General features: G+C 57.5%; 1 protein-coding gene and 1 long non-coding RNA gene across 2 annotated transcripts in view; one reads left to right on the forward strand and one right to left on the reverse strand.

Moving 5' to 3' along the window:
- Nucleotides 1-23,086, reverse strand: part of HMCN2 (hemicentin 2) — a 144,891-nt gene that overhangs the window by 77,390 nt on the left and 44,415 nt on the right. Inside the window, exons 15-22 of the mRNA XM_053204504.1 lie at nucleotides 21,871-22,020; nucleotides 15,114-15,302; nucleotides 14,584-14,679; nucleotides 14,157-14,284; nucleotides 12,364-12,508; nucleotides 9,134-9,246; nucleotides 8,849-9,008; nucleotides 7,059-7,224 (exon numbers count right to left, since the gene is read on the reverse strand). Of these exons, the coding sequence (XP_053060479.1) occupies nucleotides 7,059-7,224; nucleotides 8,849-9,008; nucleotides 9,134-9,246; nucleotides 12,364-12,508; nucleotides 14,157-14,284; nucleotides 14,584-14,679; nucleotides 15,114-15,302; nucleotides 21,871-22,020 (1,147 nt within the window). The remainder of the gene's footprint in view (nucleotides 1-7,058; nucleotides 7,225-8,848; nucleotides 9,009-9,133; nucleotides 9,247-12,363; nucleotides 12,509-14,156; nucleotides 14,285-14,583; nucleotides 14,680-15,113; nucleotides 15,303-21,870; nucleotides 22,021-23,086) is intronic.
- On the forward strand, nucleotides 3,129-5,630 carry LOC113592894 (uncharacterized). The gene is made up of 2 exons (XR_003412892.2): nucleotides 3,129-3,506; nucleotides 3,944-5,630. It is a non-coding gene; the product is annotated as an uncharacterized LOC113592894 (long non-coding RNA).

Below are 23,086 nucleotides of genomic sequence, written 5' to 3' on the forward strand. Positions count from 1 at the left end.
GTGGCATCGCTTCCCTGACTTTTCTCATCCACAGGTTTTTATATACTTTTTAATTAAATGATATTGACATCCACCAACCAAGGGCCAGATCAGTTTGAGGCTGGAACATATATATATATATACTCCACCTACACGGTTCCCTCCCTCCCAGGACCTCACTGCAAACCTCAGCGGAGAACATGGGGACGGCGTGGGTCAGCGGCAAGAGGTGCGGGCTGGGAACCGGAGTTCGGGATCCAACATCTGCTTCTGCTACAGACGTGCTGTGCAACCTGAGGCAGGCAGTCAATGTCTCTGAACCCCAACTGCTTCCCATTTGAAGAGGCAGCTCCGGATTCTTTTATTCAGAAGCTGGCTTCTAGTTTTGAAAACTTCAGAGACCATAGACCACCTCGCTCGCTCGCTCTCCCTCAACAAGACCTTTAAAGGATAGGAACTGGGAGCTTCTGGGAGAAAGATAGTAAGGGCCGCCTGGGTGGCTCAGTCAACGAAGCGTCCGACTCTCGATTTCGGCTCAGGGCACGATCTCGGGGTTCGTGAGTTCGAGCCCCACGTCGGGCTCTGCGCTGACAGCTTGGAGCCTGCTTGGGATGCTCTCTCTTTCTCTCCCTCTGCTCCTCCCCCACTTGCGTGCACCCATTCTCTGTCTCAAAATGAATAAGCTTCAAATAATTAGTAATCATCATAATGAAAGAAATTTCCAGAAGGGGAAAACTCCCCCCGATGAAAATAGGCATCTTGTCTTTCCTATGACCGGCCCCAGGTCATTTCTCAGAAAGGGAACGCTGTTAGTTTACCACAAAGGATGGACAAGCTGAGGCCTAGCAGAGGCCAAAGGACCCCATTACCTGCCCCGTGGAGCCTGTGTCTGCTGTCACTGACAGGACGGCCATATCACTGCTTTCCCTCAAGCCCTCTGCGGTTGCCCTGCAAAATCCAAGCATAGCCTCCTGGCCTGTGTGGGTCTACACGGACCAGTCCCCCGCCCCAACCCCTGACGGACCACCGCTCCTCCTCGAAGGACCGGCTTCGTCTCACTTTCATTCTTTTGCCCTTGCCGCTCTTCCTACCTGGGGCACCCCTCCACCTCCTGTTCACCCAGGTTATACCTGCTCGACCTTCAGTACTTAGACATCACCTCCTCCAGGAAGGCCTCCTGCCTCGATGCCCCAAGTCTGGTAGGTGCAGCCCGTGAACTCCCACGGCTGCCTGTCCTTTCCCCTCCCTGTCGCAGCCCTCTCCACCACACTGGCTTGGGACCCAGCTCTCCCTCCCCTTCCTCAGGCGTTCTGCAGGTCTGGGGGCTGCAGCCTGGGGGTGTGGGCCGGGGAGAGGTGGGAAGAGGCGGGGTGAACACTGCCGCTGCGTGCACGTGGCGTGATCAGTGGCGGCCCCTCCGGCGTGGCCGTGGCCGGAACAGCCAGACGGCTGCCCGAGGCACTGAGATGAGAACCAGGGAATTTCCTGTTTTGTCTTTTTTTAAATTTTTTTTAACGTTTATTTATTTTTGAGACAGAGAGAGACAGAGCATGAACGGGGGAGGGTCAGAGAGAGAGGGAGACACAGAATCCGAAACAGGCTCCGGGCTCTGAGCTGTCAGCCCAGAGCTCGACGCGGGGCTCGAACTCACAGACCACGAGATCATGACCTGAGCCGAAGTCGGACGCTTAACCGACTGAGCCACCCAGGCGCCCCGGGAATTTCCTGTTTATGACACGCATCCAGCTCGAGCCTTCACAGATGGCTGCAGCTGCGAGGTTCACACAGGCACGGAGATGGGGGGTCGGATCTGAGAGGGGCCCACCTACCCTGCCGGGTCCCTCCGGTTCTCAGAGCTCAAGGGGGCACCTACCTGCACAGAGAGTCCAAAGGGCACCCGACAGAAAGTGCTCCGAATCAAGCGGGTATCATTCCCAGCAGGCACCTTGGCTGCAGCCTCACTCAGCTGACCTCTCCAGCTCCCCCTCGTTCTCTGTGGTTCAGGGAAGCCGCGCCTCCTGCCCTGGGAGATGCCCTGCCTCCGGTGACCCGATCCTGGAGCCATTACGGCAGCCATCACACCTGTGATCACCTGTCAAGGTCGACGCTTCTAGCAGGGGAGGGGCCGGGTTCCTGCCCTGTCCCCAGCCCTTAACACAGCCCCTGGCCCACAGTAGGTGCTCGATAAAAATGTGATGGCAAATCCCAGATGTACACACACACACACACACACACACACACACACACACACACGGGTGCGCGCCCTTTCCCACCTCTGCTCACACTGTGTCCCCCCAACCTGGTCTCAAGGGCACACCCTCCTGCCCTCCAGACCCCCTTCAAGGCAGCACACGCTCCAACCCCTCCAGGAAGTCCTCCCTGACCCTTGCTCTGCTCTGAGTTGCATGGAGCCCAGCTCAGCCAGCTGCTCGCTCATTCATTCATTCATTCATTCATTCGACAAAGAGCCACGGGGTTCAGGGTGCGCCGGCTGCCGCAGGGCAGAGAAAATACTCTCATCTCCAGGCTGCTTAGAGTCCGGGTGGCTTGTCTACACTCAGCCCCTCTGGCCGGGTCCCGTGGTGCCCATCCTGCTGCCCCCGTTTCGGGCAGAACGCGGACTTGACTTCGGACGCTGCACCCGTGCTGCCAGCTGCCACGGTGCTCTAGAATGTTCGGTTCTGACACTTACAGTGTCACGCACTGTTCTCCAGAATGAGAGCTGCTGGCCATAAGCTAATAAGACCCCTTGCCAGGCCAGGGAGCAGCACAAATGGTGAGGATCCACCAAGGTAAAGACCCCACAGGAGGGCACCGGGGCGCCGCCACCACGCCACCGGCTTCCGGTGAGGAGGCAGCTTTTCTCCAGGAGCACCAGAACCCCGCTGGCAGCCCGCTTCTCCACTCGGGGCCAAGTGGGCCCAGAGAGGGGGGTGGGCGCGCCAACCGTCCCGCAGCATCCCGGGGATGCTCCATCCATTCACTGTCCCCTCCCCGCCAGCTTGCCCCCCTCCTCCCCCAGATGCGTCTGGATCGGCCCGGTGGGGGACCCTGGCCCGCTGCCCCCGGAGCTGGAAAGCTGGAGCCCGAGCCAAGAGCACTCACAGCTGTCCCAGCTACACATCAGAACCACAAACAAACACTGTTGCCCGGCAACACGGCCTCGCCCCAGCATCCTGGGGCTGAATCATGGGACCAGAGCCACTAGGAGCCGTTTGGCCACCATCCTCTGCCGTGAGCTCTCCGCCCAGCCCTTTCATTTCTCAGACGGGAAGACTGAGGCCCAGAGCGGGGAAGGGTCTCGCTCACATTCACTCAACGAGGTGGGGACAAGGCTGGGATGGGATCCCAGGTCTCTTGCCGCGTGATGTCACGCACAGCCAGAGCCCCGTCTCTCTCCGAGAGCCTTTTCTCTCTGCCGCTGCTGCGGCACAGGGCTGGGCACACGAGATGGCTCGCGAATCCTGCCGACTGCAGTTCTGAATCACGAGCCGGATGGTCTTTTGACAAACAGCAGGCCTCACAGGGTAAGAAGCACCCGATGACCATTCCCACCCCAGGACTCGGTTGTTTGCTTTGGGGACTGTACCCCAAGGAAATGACCCAGAAGATAAAGAGAAGCGTTGGTGGGATGATGTCCCAACAGCCCATTTATTACCGCTGAAAGCTGGCAATGGAGCCTATGGCCCCAAACAGAGGAACAGCTTAGCAACCATGAGAGCTGAGCGCCCTGGAATGTTCTTTTGCCCTTTAAACGAAAAGCAAGTGATAAGGGCCAGGATGAATCAAGAAAATGGGTAAATGGGGGTGGGGGGGGAATGTCAATGATAAAGGCATAACAGAAGGTGCACTAAGTTTAATTCTAGAAAAGCACCTACATGAACAACTTGGACGGGGTTGTGGACACAGGGGAGTGATTTAGAGTTTAGTGCCGCTCGAGCTCGTACCGTTTTCTTTCTGTTAGGATGTACTGACTCAGAGGACAGAGGAGCCCAGAATATTCTCTAGACCCCGCAGAGAGAGCAGCGGCCTGCCTAACGTGGCCCAGAAGCCTGATGTAAATGCGTCTACGTTTGTAGACTTGTCTGTGTGTGTGTCCCTGTGTGTGTGTGTGTGTGTGTGTGTGTGTGTGTGTCAGGACCCAGCCCTGGGAGTCAGAAGGTCAGGATCCCAGTTTTCCACACCCCATGTTCTGTGTCTCCTCCTCAGTACACTGGGTATGGTGACGCTCCATGCAGCCACCTCCAGAGGGGCCACCCTGACCACAGAGAAATGGAGGGGGCCTCTGAGACTCACCCACATCGTGGGGACCCCCCCCCCCCCCGCCATGGAGCTACCAGGGAACTTTGAGGAAACACCAGCACTGGAGCTCTGCTGGCAACCCTAACCACAGCCAAGGCCGAGAGCCCCTGGCCCGTGTCACCCAGGGTCAGGAAAGACGGGCCCAGGGCAACCACAGAGCAAATGCTGGCTTTTCATCCTTGAGGACAGAGGAAGGGGCCGCTGCAGGCAGTTTGCAAGGCTCAGCCGATCCAGAGAGGGCAGAGGCGGCTCGGGATGAACACCTGCGACTCACTGAAACACGTTAGTCCACAAGCCTCCAGAATGGCAGCCCGGATGGCAGCTGAGCCTTGGGACTCCCTGGGAGAAGGAAGAGGGGAGGGGGGGGGAGAAGGAGCGAACAGACAGCAGCTCCCTCCCCGCCCAGCACTGCCACGCTCGGCTCGCTCGGTGCCTGTTTCCAGGGGATTTTTAAATCTCCATTTTCTGGCCGGATGGTCGTATGACTAAGGGCAGCTGTGCGTCTGTGAGCAAAGCTCAGTTCTGTGCGGGGGAGGTTGTGGGAGCCACAGGGAGGCCCAAAGAGCCAGGGGGACCCAAAGAGCCTGCGGATGAAGCTCCAATGCAATCAAACTTGCCGAGGTCACTCCCCCTGGCCGGCACGGCGACAACAGAAACGTCCATCAACAGGCGGATGGACAGACAGAAGGCGGTCTTTCCACACAAAGGAGCATCATTCAGCCGCAAAAGAGAACGAAGCCCTGCTCCGTGCTGCAACATGGATGGGCCTCAAAAACGTGTCGAGTGCAAGGAACCAGACCCCCAAAGCCACATATCACACGATCCCACTTCTACAAAACGTCCAGAATAGGTTAAGTCCCAAAACACAAAGCAGGTGAGGGGTTGACATGGGCCGGAGGGGGGAAGGGACAGGAATGGAGGCAGCTGCCAACGAGTGTGGGGTTTAGGGGCGGGGTGATGGCAATGTCCTAAACGTGGCTGTGGTATGGCTGCACCCTCCCGAATATCCCCAAACCCGAACTGTCCTGCGTGTGAATCGTATCTCGACAAAGCTTATATATTTTAAACAGTGGGTGAGAATGCGGGGCGCCCGGGTGGCTCAGCCGGTTAAGCATCTGCATTGCGATTTTGGCCCAGGTCATGATCTCCCCGTTCGCGGGATCAAGCCCTGCGTCTGGCTCCTCGCTGCGCGTGGAGCCTGCTGGGGATTCACCCTTTCTTTCTCTCTTCCCCTCCCCTGCCCGTGCTCTCGTTCTCTCAAAATAAATAAGTAAATAAATTTTTTTTAGAAGAAGCTAGAAATGACGCCTTAGTGTGCAAATGGCAGCGGCAATAAAATGGTGTGAGAGGGAGCGATTTTCCGGCACCGAATCATCCGCTAAACACTGCGCATCCCTCGCTGCATCGCACTAAGTAGTGAGCACTATTTAACCAACATCCGCCGTACAGGTGAAAAACAGGCCGGGAGGAGCCGGCAGCCACCTGAGGCCACACGGCCAACACGACAGCAGCTGGGATCCCCAGCCAGGTGGAACGAACTCCGGGGTCTAAGCTCCTCGCCCAGCCCCGCCCCCCCACCTTAGATAAACTCCTAACTGAGATAAACTCCCAGAATCTCGTAAATCTCTGGAGAGCGCCAGGAAGAAGCGGAGGGGAACAGAACAGGACTCCGGATTGCACAAGCAGCTCCCACAATTTATGGCTCCCGGTTGATCTATTAACACATCACGACAAGGAGGGGCGAACAAGTGAGCGCTGTGTGTTTCCTCGTCTCCGTAACGAGCCATAAAGAAACGAGCACCCGGCCGGCCGTCGCCTCCGCACTGGAGGAGTTAACACCAGGCTTTGTGGGGAGAGCGGTAGGCTCCCCCGGCCTCCCACCCCCGGTTCCCAGGACACACGCAGCTGCGGGGACACCGACAGGGCGTGGGGGTGGGGGCACTGCAGACCCTGCCCAGGCCCGGGACCCCGGCCGCCTTCAGGGGTGCAGGCTCCACGGTTTGGAAGGGCTCACCCAACAGATGTTCTGAGATGTACAGACACATGTGTGGGTGTTAGGGGGGTGGGGGGGGCGGTGAGACCTTCTGGGTCTGGAACTTCTCAAAGACCTTGCCAGGACTGATGTCACTGGCCGGAGCCTCCCCCGCCCTGGGCTCAAAAGTCAAGAGCCCCGGGAGTCTCGAGACCCTTCTTGTCTGGAACCACCGTCTCCCACAGCCCTGCCTGGGGTGGGGGGGGGGGGGGTACGGCCTCCCTCTGTGCCCAATCCCGGCATCCCTGATGGTGGGAGAGAAGCTGAGTCAGAGAGCCCGGCCACCAGACATCTGGTCTGAGGAGCAGATGGGGATGTTGCACGTGACAACGTTGGGGCACCGTCCAACTGGGGGGTGGCTCTTTCCTAGCTGGGTGACCACAAGCAGTCCACACCCCCCCCCCCCCCCTCGCTGAGCCTCAGTCGGCTCGGACAACAAGGGCTGCCGCGCAGATGTGAAAGGAGATTCTGCACGTAGCACCCAGCGGCCGGTGCACGAGGCTCCGGGCACGTGAACTTCCGAAGGGTCTCACCCTGGGCACCTGTGCTCTCTCTCAGGGGTCCCCTGACAGGCTTCAGGGGGCCCGTGGACAAAAGTGCTACGTGTGAAGTCGAATCCGCACCCGACCCTGGGAGAGTCCACAGGGTACCAGACACTGGCCGGGTCGCTGGCCACCTCGAGGCCAGTTTCCTCAAACCTCAAGCTCCGCCCATCTCCAGGACCAAGGGCATCGGATCGGGTTACCTGTCGGTGACGGAGGGCACAGGGTGGAGGTCCTTGGTCCAGGTGACGAGGGGGGGTGGGGAGCCCTGGGCCTCGCAGTCCAGGGTCACCTCATCGCCAGCCTTGGCCATGACTCTCAGAGGCTCATCTGCATCACGTGACCCATTCCCACGGATCCTGGGCTTAGCTGTGGGCGGAAGCACACGGGGACTGTGAGACGGACAGGAAGCCACGGCACAGAGGCCAAAGGGGACCAGGACGGCCGCCCCAGGAAACGGAGGTGCTACCCCCACCCTGGGGGTTGCAGAAAGTGGGTGGGCTCGGCTCTAAGGAGAGAGTGGGGGTGTGGGGGTGGCCCCAGACCCCATGGCCCCCCCAGTCCCGGCCTCCACCTCTCCACCAGCACCCTCCCTCTGGAAGCTCGGCTTGCTTTGATGACCCTGACATACTCACTCCTGCCCCAACATCGACTACCCTCTAGCTTCTCCTCCCCCGGCTGTCCCTTCCCCGGGGACATTCCGGCAGGTTCTGTCCTCGTCTTCTCTGTCCCCCTTCTCCCCCAGGGGTCACCTCAGTCATTCTCAGGATATCAACCACCAGATGATGCACAACGTCCCTCTGGCCTTCTCAAACTCCGATCGGGGGTTTATACCAATCCGTGCACATCACCTCTTTCTCGTATCAAGTTCAAGGCTCCTAATGACAGAGATTACCCCGTCCCCCTCCTCCCTTATGCCCCCCTACATTTCTAGCCAGCTGCTCATACACTGATATACCAGGACGTGTCTCAACAATAATAATTAAGCTAGATGGGGCGCCCGGGTGGCTCAGTCTGTTAAGCGTCTGACTGCTTTGGGTCACCATCTCACGGTTTGTGGGTTCGAGCCCCGCGTCGGGCTCTGTGCTGACGGCTCGGAGCCTGGAGCCTGTTTCAGATTCTGTGTCTCCCTCTCTCTCTGCCCCTCCCCTGCTCATGATCTGTCTCTCTCTGTCTCACATAAGACCTCACGCATTCCCTTATATGTTCATTTAGAGAGAAAATCTCCCCTTAAAAAAAAATTTTTTTTTTTGTAGTATAAAAATAGTGGTTGTAAGAGTATGTCTAGGAAAACTTGGCTGTGCATTTGCTCCTTCATTCCAGGCGGTTCCTGAGTGCCCAGCTTTGTGTGGATTTGGGGAAGGAGCAGCAAAGGAGACAGATCCTGCCCCACGTCCTCCCGGCATTAGGGCCCACAGGGAACACTGCTACCGAACAACTCAACACACAATCAACTATCTAATCATAGTTACAAAGGGGACGTTCCAGAGAGTCTACAGCAAAGCGGCTTGACTCAGTCTGAGGAGTCAGAGAGCAGATACCTGACCAATGGGAGAAGTCAGCTGGCCCAGGAGGGGGAAGGGGATGCCAAAGAAGGAACTGTTCGTTCAAAGGTCCTGAGGCAGGAAGGCCCATTTAAGAAATTGAATGGAGGCCCGAGGGTCTGGGGCACAGAGACTCGGGGACAGTGGCGGGCAAGGGGGCTGCCCACGTGGCAGGGGTCCAGTGTAGGGCCTGTGTTTTTCCGAGGCTTGTTAATGTGATGGCTTCCCACCATTCGCTCACAGAGGGCTGAACTGGACCCACTCTTAGAGCATGTGCACACTGCTGAGGACAGTGAGCTGGAGGAGGGCAGCTTTGGTCCATGTGCCCTTCAGATGGGAAGAATTTCGAGGCAGGGGCAAGGAAGGTCCAGGTAAGGTCAGCTCGTCCATGCCCCTGCCTCCATGCCTGCCAAGCCCCTCTCCCAGGACAGGGGGTGGCCACCACTCACTGTTGACAGAAAGCCGCATCTCCTGGCTGGAGAAACCCACAGCGTTGGTGGCCGTGCAGACATAGGCTCCTGAATCCTGGGCAGATGGCCGGGCGATGACCAGGGTGCCATCCTTGCTCACGTTGTAGTGGGGACCCATGGAGGCCAGGGCATTGGTTTCCTGCAGGAGAGTTGGGGGTGACATCAGCAAAGCCCACACCGCATGGCGATTTGCATAATCCCCCCACCCCATGATGCACTGGGCCCACCCCTCTGGGTACCCTTACCACAAGAGGCTCCTCCTACCTTGGTCCAGGTGATGGCAGGGGTGGGGACCCCCGAGGCCACACAGGGGAGGGAGGCTGGAACCCCTTCATTGGTGACATGGTGGGTGGCCACGGGCTGGATCCTAGGGGGCACTTTCAAAAGCAAACCAATTTTTTAAATTGAAAACAATCCAAATCTCTATCAACTGGAGGACGGAAAAACAAAATGTGGGGCATACGTATAAAATATTATTCATCAGTAGGGGCGCCTGGGTGGCTCAGCTGGTTGGACATCCGACTTCAGTTCAGGTCATGATCTCACAGTTGGTGGGTTTGAGCTCCACATTGGGCTTTGCGCTGGCAGCCCACAGCCTGCTTTGGATTCTCTCTCTCTCTCTCTCTCTCTCTCTCTCTCTCTCTCTCTTTCTCTCTCTCTCTCTGCCCCTCCCTCACTTGCGTGCTCTGTCTCTCAAAAATAAACATTAAAAAAAAAATCTTTAAAAAGGAGTAAAAGTCTGGGACTCCTGGGTGGCTCACTTGGTTGAGCGTCTGACTCTCGATTTTGGCTCAGGTCATGATCCCAGGGTCATGGGATCGAGCCCCGCATCGGGCTCCAGGCTGAGTGTGGAGCCTGCTTGGGATTTTCTCTCCCACCCTCTGCCCCCGCTCCCCCGCTCCCCCGCTCCCTCGCTCCGAAATAAAAAACAAACAACATAAAAAATTAAAAATAAATAAATAAAAAGGAGTCAGAGTGTGATACATACTGTAACACGGATGAACCCTGAAAACATTACGCTAAATGCAATTAACCAGACACAGAAGAACAAATGCTGTGTGATTCCACTCACACGACGTCTCTAGAACAGGCGATTTCTGAGCCACAGGGCAGAATGGTGGTTGCCAGGGGCTGGGCAAGAGGGAGATGGGGAGCTGGTGTTCAGTGGGGCAGAGGGCTTCACGTTGAGATGATGAAAAAATTCTGGGGACAGACAGTAGTGATGGCCGCCCTACGAATATGCTTAAACTGGAGGCTTTCAGATGGTCAAAATGGTAAGTTTTATGTATATTTTATCAGAATTTAAGAAACAAACAAAAAAACTATTTCAACAAAAGGACACAAGGGGCATGGTTCGACAGCCACCACTTTTATGAATTCACACCCCGGACAGAGGGCAGCCTGTGCCCGGGACCAGCTGTGCCCTTTCTTTGCTCGGGGACTTTGGGTAAACCACTTAATCTTTTGGTACCCAGATTCCTTCATCAGCAAAACAGCTCATTAACCCCAATTCCCTGCCCACTCTCCAGGGATGGACAGATGAGAAATGGCAGAAAATAGTATTCACAGAACACAGTGAACTGGGAAACAAGTGCCAAATCCGTTCTGGGCACCGTCCAGATGTGCAGGGGTGGGGAGAGACCGGGCTTGGACAAGACGGGAGGGGAAGCCAGAAGCCAAGGGCTCTGCCAGTAACACTGAGACCCACCCGTTAGGGAGGAAAATGCCCTTCTAGATCCTCCCAGGTGGCCCAAGCCCGCCAGTCGATTACTACCGTTGAACTGGAAACGAAGGGAGCCAAGAGGACGAGCTCGGTCGCGTCCAGCACCAGCCCCACGGACGGACGAGGCGCCTGAGATCCTGCGGAGTTACTCGCCTCTCCGGGCCTCGGCATAACGGGGAGTCTTTTAAACCCCACCTCTCGGGTAGTTATGAAAATTCAGCGGAACCTACACAGAACCTGGCAGAGGTGTGGCCCGGGGCACATGCCCAGGCTTTGATCGCTACGACTCGTTGGGGTGACGTGGAGGGAAGACAGCGCTCTAGACCCTGCCTCCTTCTGAACTTTGGTTTTCCTCTAGAAAATGGGAACAATGTGTTCTTTCCGCTCACCCTTGGGGGGTTTTATAAAACAAATGGGAGGAAAAAAAAAAAGGAGGATTATTATTAACATACTTGGTAAATGACAAAATATAGCCACACTTAGTTTAAGCCTCTCGTCTCAGGTTCAAAGGAAGGGTCGTGGGGCGCCTGGGGGCACTCAGTCGGTTGAGCGTCTGACTTCGGCTCGGGTCGTGATCTCACGGTTCATAAGTTCAGGGGGGCCCCACATCTGCTGTCAGCGCCGGCTTGGATCCTCTGTCTCCCCATCTCTCTCTACCCCTCCCCCACTCTCTCTCGAGCATGCTCTCTCTCTCTCTCAAAAATAAGCAAACATTAAAAAAAAAAAAAAAAAAAGAACGGTGGCACCTGGATGGGCAGGTAAAGGGAACAGGGACTCTCCAGCACTGTGCGTGGGAGCGTTAATTGGGTAAAATACACTAAAAGCCCTAAAAATGGGCAGTCTCTGTCAGTCAAAACTCAATTCTACATTAATGGGTTTATCCTAAGGAAGGGATGGGGCGTGTGGGCAAAGGTAGAGCGCAAACCGTCCCCCGCAGGGTGTTCAGGCTGGTGAGAAGGCGGACGTGAGGGGGCAGGTGAGCTGCTCACGGCTCATCCAAACAGAGGACACGTCGTCTTCAACTGAGCCCTCTATTTATTCGCAGAATACGATCATAAGATCATAATCTATCGTCAAAACAAACACCCAGGTTGCAAGACACTAATATGCTGTGGTCCCGGTCTCGTTTTTAAACATTTCTGTGTATGTGTATATAAAGAATCCATAGATAGATGGATAGAAATATAGACCTATAAAGAATGTATATATAACCTACAAGTTACTTACATACAATGTATACAAAGTTATATACAATTTATGTCACATGTAACTCATGACGTATACAGTGTGTAAGCTCACATGTCGGGGAGGGGCAGACCGAGGGGAGAGAATCCCAAGCAGGCTCTGGCCATCACCACGGAGCCCGATGTGGGGCTCAGTCCCACAGACTGCGAGATCACGAGCGAAAATCGAGAGTCAGACGCTCAACTGAGCCACCCAGGCGCCCCTATTTGTGCATTTTTTTAAAAATAACTTTTTTTAATGTTTGTTTATTGTGGGGAGATGGAGAGACAGAGTGGGAGAGGGGCAGAGAGCGAGAGGGAGACACAGAATCCGAAGCGGGCTCCAGGCTCCGAGCTGTCAGCACAGAGCCCGATGCGGGACTCGAACCCACAAACCGTGAGATCGTGGGCCAAAGTCAGACACTCAACCGACTGAGCCACCCAGGCGCCCCGATTTTTTAAACACAGGTATTGCAGATCAAGTTCTCCTCATGCATCCTCCCCACCCCATCACATCCCTCACCCCTACCCTGCACCCCGGGACTCACCCTGGACAACCAACTCCACATCCCTGTGCTGAGAGCCAGCCGTGTTGGTGAGCACACAGCTGTACCTCCCCGCGTCCTCCTGCAGTGCCCGGTCCAGGTGGAGGCTGCCATCTGCTCGGACCGAATGTCGGCTGCCAGGTGGGAGCTGGGGAGGGTGAGGAAGCCCCAGCTTGAACCGCAGCCCCACATGGCGCCCGCTGAGAGAGAGAACGCTCTGGAAACCACACTGCCCACCAGGCCAGTGGGGAGCAAGCTGGACCGAGAGGTCAGGGGTTTGGAGAACTCTCTCCCCTTCCCTGAGACTCCTCCACCCCCGCAGACCCTCGGGGCTAGGTGACCTTGACCCCGGGCACACCTCGGACCCCACTCTCCCACGACCAGCCGGACCAGTGGGCCGGGGGGAGCCTCTCCCAAGAGTACAGGGCTGCGGCCAGAGCCTTTACTGAGTAGGGGCCGGGGCTCCAAGGTAGGGACAGAGAGTAGGGACAAATTCCTGCAGGGAGAGAACAGAGCCACAGGAGCAGAACAGAGGTGTGGCCACATCAGACGTGCTCCCAGGGAGAGAAGCAGAGACAGTGGCTCCTGGTGGCTGCCCAGATCTGTCCCCATGGGGACCAGGGAGCGCTGGTCCAGAAGGGCGCCCGGGGCGACCTTCATAAAGATGTCTAACCAGTCTTTCTTTGGTGAGGGGTCCTTTTAAAACCTTTCCACCACCAGCCCTCAGCCCGCTTTCGGCATCCTTGTCCCTGTCCCGTGAGCCTGGCTGCACACATGGGACTCGGCTCCAGGAGCTGCCCCTGTGCCCTCTTGGTACCAGGCCCCCTTGGGCCGAGCAAGCTTGAGGGGGTTTCTGCTTGTGGCACTGGGCAGCCCTACGGGCCTGCGCCCTTCCGGTGTGGCCACGGAGCTGAAACAGAGCCCACATCTCCAGCCCCTCGCTGGCCTGGCATCGACAGGGCCCAGGGCCCTCTTTCTGCAACCCGAGCATCAGATTCTACTCAGGAAGGCTCCCTCAAGGGCACAAGGTCCCCAATATGTCTGAGGACAGGGCCCGGGAATGGAGGAAAGGGGAGGGGTAAAGAAGGAGTGGCCAGGGGCGCCTGGGTGGCTCAGTGGGCTAAGCATCTGACTTCAGCCCAGGTCACGATCTCGCTGTTCCTGAGTTTGAGCCCCGCGTCGGGCTCTGTGCTGACAGCTCAGAGCCTGGAGCCTGCTTTGGATTCTGTGTCTCCCTCTCCGTTCCTCCTCTGCTTGCATTCTGTCTCTCTCTCTCTCTCTCTCTCTCTCAAAAATAAATAAACATGTAAAAAAAATTTTTTTAAAAACTGTTAAAAAGAAAAGGAGTGGCCACGAGAGGAGAAATAGAAACAAATAAATAAAGAAAACCGAATCCATATGAGTGGATAAAGCAGCTACCACGTGCCCAGCTACGTAGTCAGGGCGGATGTTGAACTGCACATCCGGTCAGAATGGGGGGCAGAAAGCATTGTCTCTGTGCCCCCTAAATTCCTGCCCCCCAGCCTCAGCACTAATGGAGCGTAAGACTCTCCTGCGGCTCTCGGGGGTGGGGGGGACCAGCAGCCACAGAAACCTTGGCAGGACTTGGGAGGGTGACGGATGCTATCAGCACATTTACCAGAGAAGTTTCTGGAAAGAGGCAGGCAAGAGAGGGAGCAAGGAAGAGCACGTTCCAAACCAAGCAAATAGCAAAGCGGAGGCAGAGGGAGGAACGTGACAGTCCCCTCCGCCCCCAGGCACCACTGCGGGTGCCTGCACCCAGAGAGCTCGCTCACCGGCAGCCCGGCCTTGAGCCAGCGTCGCTCCGGGAGGGGCCTCCCCGCCAGGATGATGCAGGGCAGGGACACCGGCTGCCTCTCCAGCACCCGGACAGTGGAGGCGCTGCTTGCGATCTGTGGTGGGGCTGTGGGGAGGGGAGACGGTATGGGTCACACTAGATTCCTGCGGGTGGCCGTCGCGGGGACAGAGACCCCACTGCCCCCCGCCCCTCCCCAGGGAACCAGTGGATAGGGGATCCTCAAGGGTCAAAGGGCACACTTCCCGGGGCACGTTGCCCAGGAAGCAGGCATCCAGATCTCCTCTTGGAGAGCCTGGCACAGCCACACCCGTCCCAAAGGATGGGCCGCCATAGTGAGGGGGCCTCCCTGGCGGTGCCCGGCCTCCCCACCCACCCCCCCCCGCCCCCCCGATCCACCAGCGAACCGTGTCCGGTCACGACGAGCCGGGCCTCTGCCCGGACCTTCCCGAACACATTTTGAGCTTCACAGACATACAGGGCCTGGTCTTCGGGGACCACACCTGAGGGACGGAAAGAGGCCGGCCTGACTGCCGGGACCCGCCACCGCTCCGGCCCCCCAGGTGCAGGCAGCCCACGGCACAGCCCGGCCCTGCAGGGGTGAGGGAGGAGGGCTGGGGGGAGGCAGCCAGGCCTTGGGAGGGCATTCGTGGTCACCCCGGTGTCCGGGATCCGACCCGCGCGACAAGCCCTCAGGCCGGCCCGTTATTAAACCCAGGCGGTAGGTTTTGTCGTTGTCATGGCTGTGGGGGGCTCAGAGCAGCGGGGCGACTTGGTCAGAGGCAGGCAGCCAGGACACGAGCCCGCGTCGGCCTCACCCATGGCCAATGCCAGGCATCAACGTTCTGCTCCGAGCCACCCGGCCTGGGGAGGCACTTGGCGTGTCAGAAGCCATCCTGTCTCCCCCGCCCATCCTCCCCCGGCCCCTGTCTCTTACTTTCAAAGAACAGCACTCCCGAATCAGGCTGCCCCGTCCTGCCACCCCGCCTGGGCCCCAGTGGCTGGCCATCTCCACGGCGCCAGGTGACGAGCGGGGGCGGGCGGCCCATGGCCCGGCACGCCAGGAGGGCACTCCTCCCCAGCTCCGCAGTGACATCCCGGGGCAGCTCCATCAGCTGGGGCGCATCTGCAGGGAGGTGACCGGTCAGCCATGCCCGGTGGCTGAACCCCACGTGCCCCCAGAGGACTGATCCCACCGCCTGCCCCCCCTCCCATGGCTGGGAGGTTCCCTTTCTCCCGGCCTCGCCCTCATGAACCTGGGGCTGACTCATCTCCAGGGCTCTAGGGCCAACCTGAGCTTGGAAGGATCCGGCCCTGAAGAGGGGTTAGGGATGAGGCAGAGGGAGTGGCCTTTGGCAGGAGGAAGCTACCGCGCGCCTCACGCCCCTGCACGGGGTCACGGGAGCCCCGCTGTGCCTGGCCGTGCAGGGGGGCGGGGGCAACTGGCCTGCTCCTCAGGCGACACCTCCTGGGAAGCCCACCTCTGAGGGGCTGCAAATCAAGTTCCAGCCACAGGAGCCCCGCGCCTTGGAGACCCTCCCCTCCCTCGCCCTCCCCCTGGACCTCTTGCACCTGAACTTGGGCAACCATTTCCCGACCCCCAAAGAGCCCACTCTGTGGGGAGATTACGGGCCACCTTGACTCTCTTCTCCACATCTCTGTTTGCCAAAATTTTTGTAATGAGTATATGAAACTCCACCACAAAATGAAAACGTGCTTATTATTAATCAGGTGACTTTATACTTCAACATTAATCATGACCCCAGGGCAACAGTCCTCGACGAGGACTCACTTTGTTTGACCTGGGTCAAACAAAACTCCAACAATACGCAAGAATCTACTTCCCCCCCAATCTTTTGCTCCCCACGTCCCCAAGCTCATGCCCTTCCCCAGGGCCACCACTGTTAATAGCTTGTAGTGTTTCTGCTAAACTTTTTTCTAAGCGTTGTCTGACGTTTATCATCAGGAGAAAATAAATGATTTCCCCAAACAGAAACTCGTGATCCTTTCTGCCCTTCCATAGGCCAGAAGTGAGTCCAATTCCAGATGGGTCCAGGTCCCGTGCCCCGCAGCTAACGGGCACTGTCCTCCGGTCCCCGTCCCCAGACCCATGACAAGGAAGCCTTTTTTTTTTTCTTTTTTTTTTTTTCTTTTCTTTTTTTAGCCTGTAGCATCCAGCACCATGGAAACCCCTCCACCTCTTTGTTCTGTCCGCCTCCCTCCAGAAATCGCCCCCATTTCCATCCAAATCATGACATCAAATTTCCCTCCTGGCCCAGGGATTAGGGAAGTTCCAAGGAGATATAAACACAAGTTGGAAAATTACTGCAAGAGGACCCAACGGTCTTGGATGCAACCTCAGACGCCACCCGCACGCCTCTCTTTCTTGTTGGGCCCTGGCCAGAGTCCCAGAAAGCCTCTGCTCCGGGCTCACCTCAGACAGGGTCACTGGACCAGCGGAGCCCTGGCCCCTGGGCAGAGGTGAGCCTCAGCTCTGAGACAGGCACTCCCAGAACCTGCCTTCGCCGGCCCCGCCCAGCCGCACCTGCTTCTTGACCCCTCCCTCCTTAGTCCCCAAACAGCCCAGCTTGGTCTCCCGACTCTGGCACGTTACAAAACACACTCTCGTGCCCATTCTCCTCCCAGACCTGAACTTCCCCCTGGAAAGGGACAACCAACTTACGATCGTCAGCAAATGATATGGACAGAGCGCAGCATCTGGAGCACCTACAAAGTGACAGGCACGGTGACGGTGCTTTTAGAAACACCAGTTTCATCAACGGCCCCAATAAGCTCCTGAAGCAGATGCCATCACAACCCTACTTTACAGATGAGGACGCTGAGGGTCAGGGAGATGAAGGAAACTGGCAAAGGGCACAGGTCCAAGCCGATGGAAGAGGCGGGATCGGAGCTTAGGTCTGGCTGCGGCTGAGGCCCAGGCTCTCACCCACCGCACCCCTGCGTCCCCCTGGGTCCTCGGGAGCAACTTGGCCGCTTGCTCCGGCCAGAGCCGCACCCGTCTCTTCTGTCCTTTCTTTGGGGTGAATCCCAAAGCAGCCAAATCCCAACTCAGATCCTGCCCGGAAAAACTGTGACTCAGCCTCGGGCACAGCCACACCCCCCTCACCCCGTTCCTCACTGGAGCCCCCAAATAAGGCAGGACCCCAGAATCCTCGTACGCCCGGGCTGAAGGTCCTTTGGTCACCTCCTCTGCAGATGGGAAACTGAGGCCCAGAGCAGGAGCAGGGCTGGCCCTGAGTCCTGCAGCATGTCGGTGGGGGCTGGGCTCCCAACCCAGTGCTCTTCCCAGGGCCTCACCAGAGGCTCAGCCACCTCTGCTTCCAGGCCCCCTCCCCACAGACTCTCAGGTGACCCCTGCGGTAACCCAGGGAGGGACCGTAAACTGGCTCCCCCGACTGCCAAGAGGGATGGCCCCTTCTGCCTTGGCCTCAGGCGGGCTTCGGGGCAGGAGCTGCAAATGCCCAGAGACCATTAGGCACTGCAGCCCCACCAGGCTCCCTGGAGACGCAGCGTGTGTTTGTGGGGGCGCAGTGCCGGGTGGGGAACTTAGAATACCCAGGAAGAGAGGACAGCCCCACTGAAGGATGCCAGCCAGCAGCCTGGGTTGGGGGTAAAGGGTCTAGCCACCCTGAGGGCCACCTCCCCCTTCTCCGTGCTTTCCCTCCTCTGCAGAAGGGCTGAGGGGTTTGGTTAACTCGGCCCGGCAGGGCCACTCCCCACCTCCAGCAGGTTTTCGGGGGGAAAGGTCCCCATGGATTCTAACAGCAAAGTGACCACGGCAGAGGTGATGACTTCCCTTCCTCCTACTCGGCCACCAGGGCAGGGGGCACCGGCCTAAAGGCCCAAAGCCTGCGCTGGGCCCTTGCTCTGCCTCTGCCCCAGTGGGCATCGTGGATGAACCCCTTCACCACTTGGGGCCTCAGTTTCCCCATGCAGAAGGAGGTAACTATTTTTATTCTGGTTCCAATACCTTAAAGTTCCAGGGCTCTTTATCATTGTGCGCAGACCCAGTGTTCCCCCCACCCCCGTCCCCTGTGCCATCCCCCCGCCCCAGTTCCCGTGGCTCAGAGCCTTGCAGCAGGGCAGGTGAGGATGAGCCAGCTCAGGAAGGAGAGCTCCAGTCTGTCTTGACTTTGGCCACGAGTAGGCAGAGGGTCTTAGGTCCAATGGCTACACAGCAGGGCCAGGTGGGCAACAGGAGAGACCGGCCTCGGGCCCTGCCCTGCGTTCAGAGGGAATGCCGGGGTGTCTGTGGCTGGGGGGGGGATGGGCTCCACAGCCCCCTCCGGGGCAGGGTCCTGCAACTGGGCCCGGAGCCACAGCCCCACCAGCCAGGGCCGCAGGAGGACTCTCACGGGCCTCTTCCTCTCGTGGAAAAATATTAACAGTTATATTTTATGACCACATTGACATAAAGGCACACACTATGCAGCCGGGATTCCTTCTTATCTCTTTGTTGGTACCCATTTGCTTCCCTCTCATTTTAAAAGAAATGAAAATCAGAGTCTTATCCTGGGTCGCCGGAGGCATCCCAGACCCCGGGTCCGTGCCCGCCGTGCCTGACGGGACAGCTGCCCGGAACCCTGGCCACTCCTGCCCCGGATCCCAGTGCCGTTTCTCTCCTGCTCTCCCGGGCTGGCCACGGGCCCTCTGCACCCCCCAAAGTACCTGCTCTCCCCGCCCCTGCTCATCTGCCTGGCGACCACGGGCCGGGAACAGAAAGGGGAAGGAGCGTCCTCTCATCCTGAATGAGAATCCAGCAGGCGCAGGTGACGGCTCAGAGTGGCTGTTCTCAGGGAGCAGAAAGGGCAGTGAACTTGGGGCGGGCATGGCCTGCTGCGGGGGCCCGCTCACCAGCCATGTGACGCACCACGCCGCCTCACCGGGCCCCCGTGGGCAAGCGTGTTGAGTATTTATCCCATTCAAGCCCGGAGCGTAGCACACTGTCTCATCAAATCTCTCAAGGACCCTACGGGCAAGGCTCTGGGATTATCATCTCCTTTTCACAGATGGGGAAAGAAGGGCACAGGGAGGTCAATAACTTGACCAAACGGGAGCCTGCGCACGGACCTCGGACTCCAGTCTCCCGCGTCCAGAGGTGACGCACAGGTGCCTTGCAGGCGGGTCCACTGACACCGGCACTCGCCTCCCTCCTTCCCAAACGCCACCAGGAAGAGAGTTCCCGGCTCAACAGCAGCAGGTGGGCACTGTGCCCAGCCGTTCCCGGCCCTGGAAGGCTCTGCCGGCCTGGCTAGGAAGGCTGGACCGCAGCTGCCATCCAGATGGGCAGGAAATTCGATTTCCCCCCACTGCTGCTAGGCCAGCTCTCCCCAGACACACAGGCGCTGGGTCACCGTCCACCCCTTCCCTGACCTAAAGGCCGAAGGCCACCAGTGGCCCAGTGGCCGAGAAGCCTGCCTCTGGGATGCCAGCCGTCTCCTCCTTGACGTGGCCCTAAGGCCTGTGTCTGACAGGTGGAGGAAGGGGACGAAGGAATTAAGGCAGTGCTGCAAAGAAATCAGACAGGAAACAAAGGATGACTCTTGGAAACAATGCCAAGGGCAGCCCTGCCTGGAGCGCCCTCTCTGCTCCCCCGGAACCTACTGACTGTTAACAATGACAGTGGCATTGATCAGAACCCACCAGGCCCCAGGCCTTTCTTATCTCTCACTCATACAGCATCCCGGAGCCTGGGGCTGGCGGTGACCCCACAGCGGGTAGCAGATTCCCGGGCACCCCTCACCCCCTGCTCTGTCTCACTCCCTGGCTCGCTTCTCTTGCCGTGGGGAAATCTGCACATGTTGTTCCCTTTACCTGGAACACTGTTCCCCAGCTCGCCACCTGACTGATTGCTTCTGGGTTCATCTCAGACACCACCGCCTCCAAGAAGCTTTCCCAGCCCCCACCGTCGGTTGGACCCCTTGTGGGCACCAACAGCTCCCCGTGGATACCACCTGCAAAAGTTTGGTGTATTGTCTGTCTGACATCTGGGACCTTGACACCAAGAGCCCGAGTCTCGCCTGCCATTGTGTCCCCAGCACAGGGCCCGGCCACCTGGTGACCATATGCTACAGGAATGAATGATGGAACAAACAAATGAAGGCCAAGAGTGCCCTAAGCCTGGGAGGATCCAACCCTGGGATGAGACTGTCCTCCTCAGGGCCAGAACCTCCTACTCACAGGGCTTACTCTCCCCCCAGAGCCCCGCACCATCCTTGGAGAGACCCTTGGGCGTCCCACCCAGCCTAGATAAGCACATCCCCGATTCTCTGTGCTTCCCCAGAATTCCTAGCACCTGGCTTTCCCACTGTGGCCACAGTGAACCCCTCAAAGCCCAGTCCATCCCGGCTCAGCATGCCAAGGAGCGGTGTCCACAACTTCTAGCAATCCCCAGGACTCAGGGTCCAGGCCTGGAACTGAGACATCACGGCAGTCACAGCCAAGGCCATGCACCAGCCACAGGAGAATACAGACTCCCCATTTGTAAAAAGGCGATAATCAGGCATCTGTTTATCAAGCACTCAAGATGGGCCAGATTCTGTGCTAAGATTTATATGCCTGATTTCACCTGGACGCTCACAGCAACCCTCATGGCATGGTCAGCCCCATTTTACAGAGGGGGAAACTGAGGGTCAATGACTCGACCAAAGCACATAGGTGGCAAGTGACGGAGACGAGACGGGACCTCAGGTCTCAGGAATGACAACGCCCGAACTTGACCCAAACTGTCTCTGTGGCAGGCAGCCTCCAAGATGGTCCCAGTGACCCCTGCCTCCCGGTATCTGCACACTTGAGCAGCCCCTCCCACCCACCGCGCACAAGGGTTGGTCGGTGTGACCAACAGAATACAGTAGAAGTGACTCTATGTCACTTCCACGACTGTGGCTGGTTATAAAGTCTTCAGGGCGCCTGGGCGACTCAGTCGGTTAAGCGTCTGACTCTTGACTTTGGCTCAGGTCACGATCTCACAGTTTCATGAGTCTGAGCTCCACATCGGGCTCTGCACCGACAGTGCTGAACCTGCTTGGGATTCTCTCTCTCTCTCTCTCCCTCTCTCTTTGCCCCTCCCCTGCTTGCAAGTTCTTTCAAAATAAATACACTCAAAAATAATTATAATAAATAAAAAACTTAAAAAATATTTTTTTAAAGACTGCAGCTTCCTGGTTGGATTCCCTCCCTCCCTTTCTCTCTCTCTCCCTCTCTCTCTTTCTCTCTCTCTCTCGCCCTCCCTCAGCTACCTCACTCATGAGAATCCATGCAGGAGAAGCCTTCTAGAAAAGCCCACATGGAGAACGAACTGAGGCCTCCTGCCAACAGCCGCATGAGTGAATTCAGACTGGGTTCTCCCGCCCCGGTCAAGCCTTCAGATGAAGCAGCCCCAGCTGAAGCATTAACGGCAAGCCCACGAGAGACCCTGAGCCACGGCCACCAGCCAAGCCACTCCCAAATCCTGACCCTCCAGAACGGCAAGATAATAAATGCTTACTGTTTAAGCCATGAAGTTTGGGGGCAATTTGTTATACAATGAGAGGCACTGCGTCCTCGGTCCCACGTGCTCCGGATCCACGTGATCCTAATTCCACACTGGCATTCTACACGGTAGAGTTCCCTCCTCCCTGCTCAGAGGCACGGCAAAGGGGGAGGGGCAGGTGGGGGCCAGCTGCAATACTCACATCCAACCTCCAGCCGGATTTCTGCAGAGGCATCGCCCATCTCGTTGACAGCTCGGCAGGTGTAGACGCCAGCATCCCTCTCCCGAGTTGCCGGGATCCGCAGCGTCCCAGAGCTGGAGCCCTCGGGGCCCAGAATCATTTCAAGACCCCCTGGACCAAAGATGGGAGAGCATATCTAATGGGGATGGAGTCTCAGTTTTCTAAGACGAACAGAGTTCTGGGAGTGGATGTTGGTGACGGGCATACAACGACACGCGTGTAATTACAACTACCGAACCGCACCCCTAGCAAGGGTTAAGATGTCAAGTTTGTTATTTGTACGTTACAACCATTAAAGGCAAATTTTTTAAGTTGGAAAAAGCCTCCAGCCCTGCGGGGGGGGCTTCCCTGAGCTCCTCTGTTGACCTCTGTAGAGGCCCAGCCTGTCCCCCTGCATTCAATGGGCTGAGCACCAACAAACTCCTTGCCTGGGTCTCCCCGCTGGGTCCCCATCCTCCACCCCAGGTCTAGACCGACTGAGGTCTGGATCAGCTCTGGGGGCGCCCAGGGTCGCCCTGGGATGAGCACACCCCACCCACGGCTGCCTCTCTGAGGCCTTATCCCGGGCAGGCTTCCCGAAACCCACCCTGAGGCCTCCCTCGTTTCTCCTGACTGTTGTCTGCACCCAGGCTCCTGACGGCTCCCCTGATTCTGCCCTGCTTTCTAAATTCTATTTTCATTTTTTATTTTCACTGCGGTAAAATGCACATAAAACAAACAACTGCACCATTCCAGCGTTCAGAGTATCCGATTCAGTGGCGTTAAGTACGTTCACATTATTGTGTATCTGTCTCCAGAACTTTCTCGAACTTTCTCGTCGTCCCAAACCGAAACTCCGCCCTCAGTAAACAGTGACTCCCCATCCCCCCACCCCACTTTTCATTTCTTCAAATGAAAAAGATTTTTACTCGGGGCGCCTGGGTGGCGCAGTCGGTTAAGCGTCCGACTTCAGCCAGGTCACGATCTCGCGGTCAGGGAGTTCGAGCCCCGCGTCAGGCTCTGGGCTGATGGCTCAGAGCCTGGAGCCTGTTTCCGATTCTGTGTCTCCCTCTCTCTCTGCCCCTCCCCCATTCATGCTCTGTCTCTCTCTGTCCCAAAAATAAATAAACGTTGAAAAAAAAAATTAAAAAAAAAAAAAGAAAAAGATTTTTACTTGTGGCAAAAAAAAAAAAAAACA

Source organism: Acinonyx jubatus, chromosome D4, assembly GCF_027475565.1.
Source record: "Acinonyx jubatus isolate Ajub_Pintada_27869175 chromosome D4, VMU_Ajub_asm_v1.0, whole genome shotgun sequence".
Lineage (NCBI taxonomy): Eukaryota > Metazoa > Chordata > Mammalia > Carnivora > Felidae > Acinonyx > Acinonyx jubatus.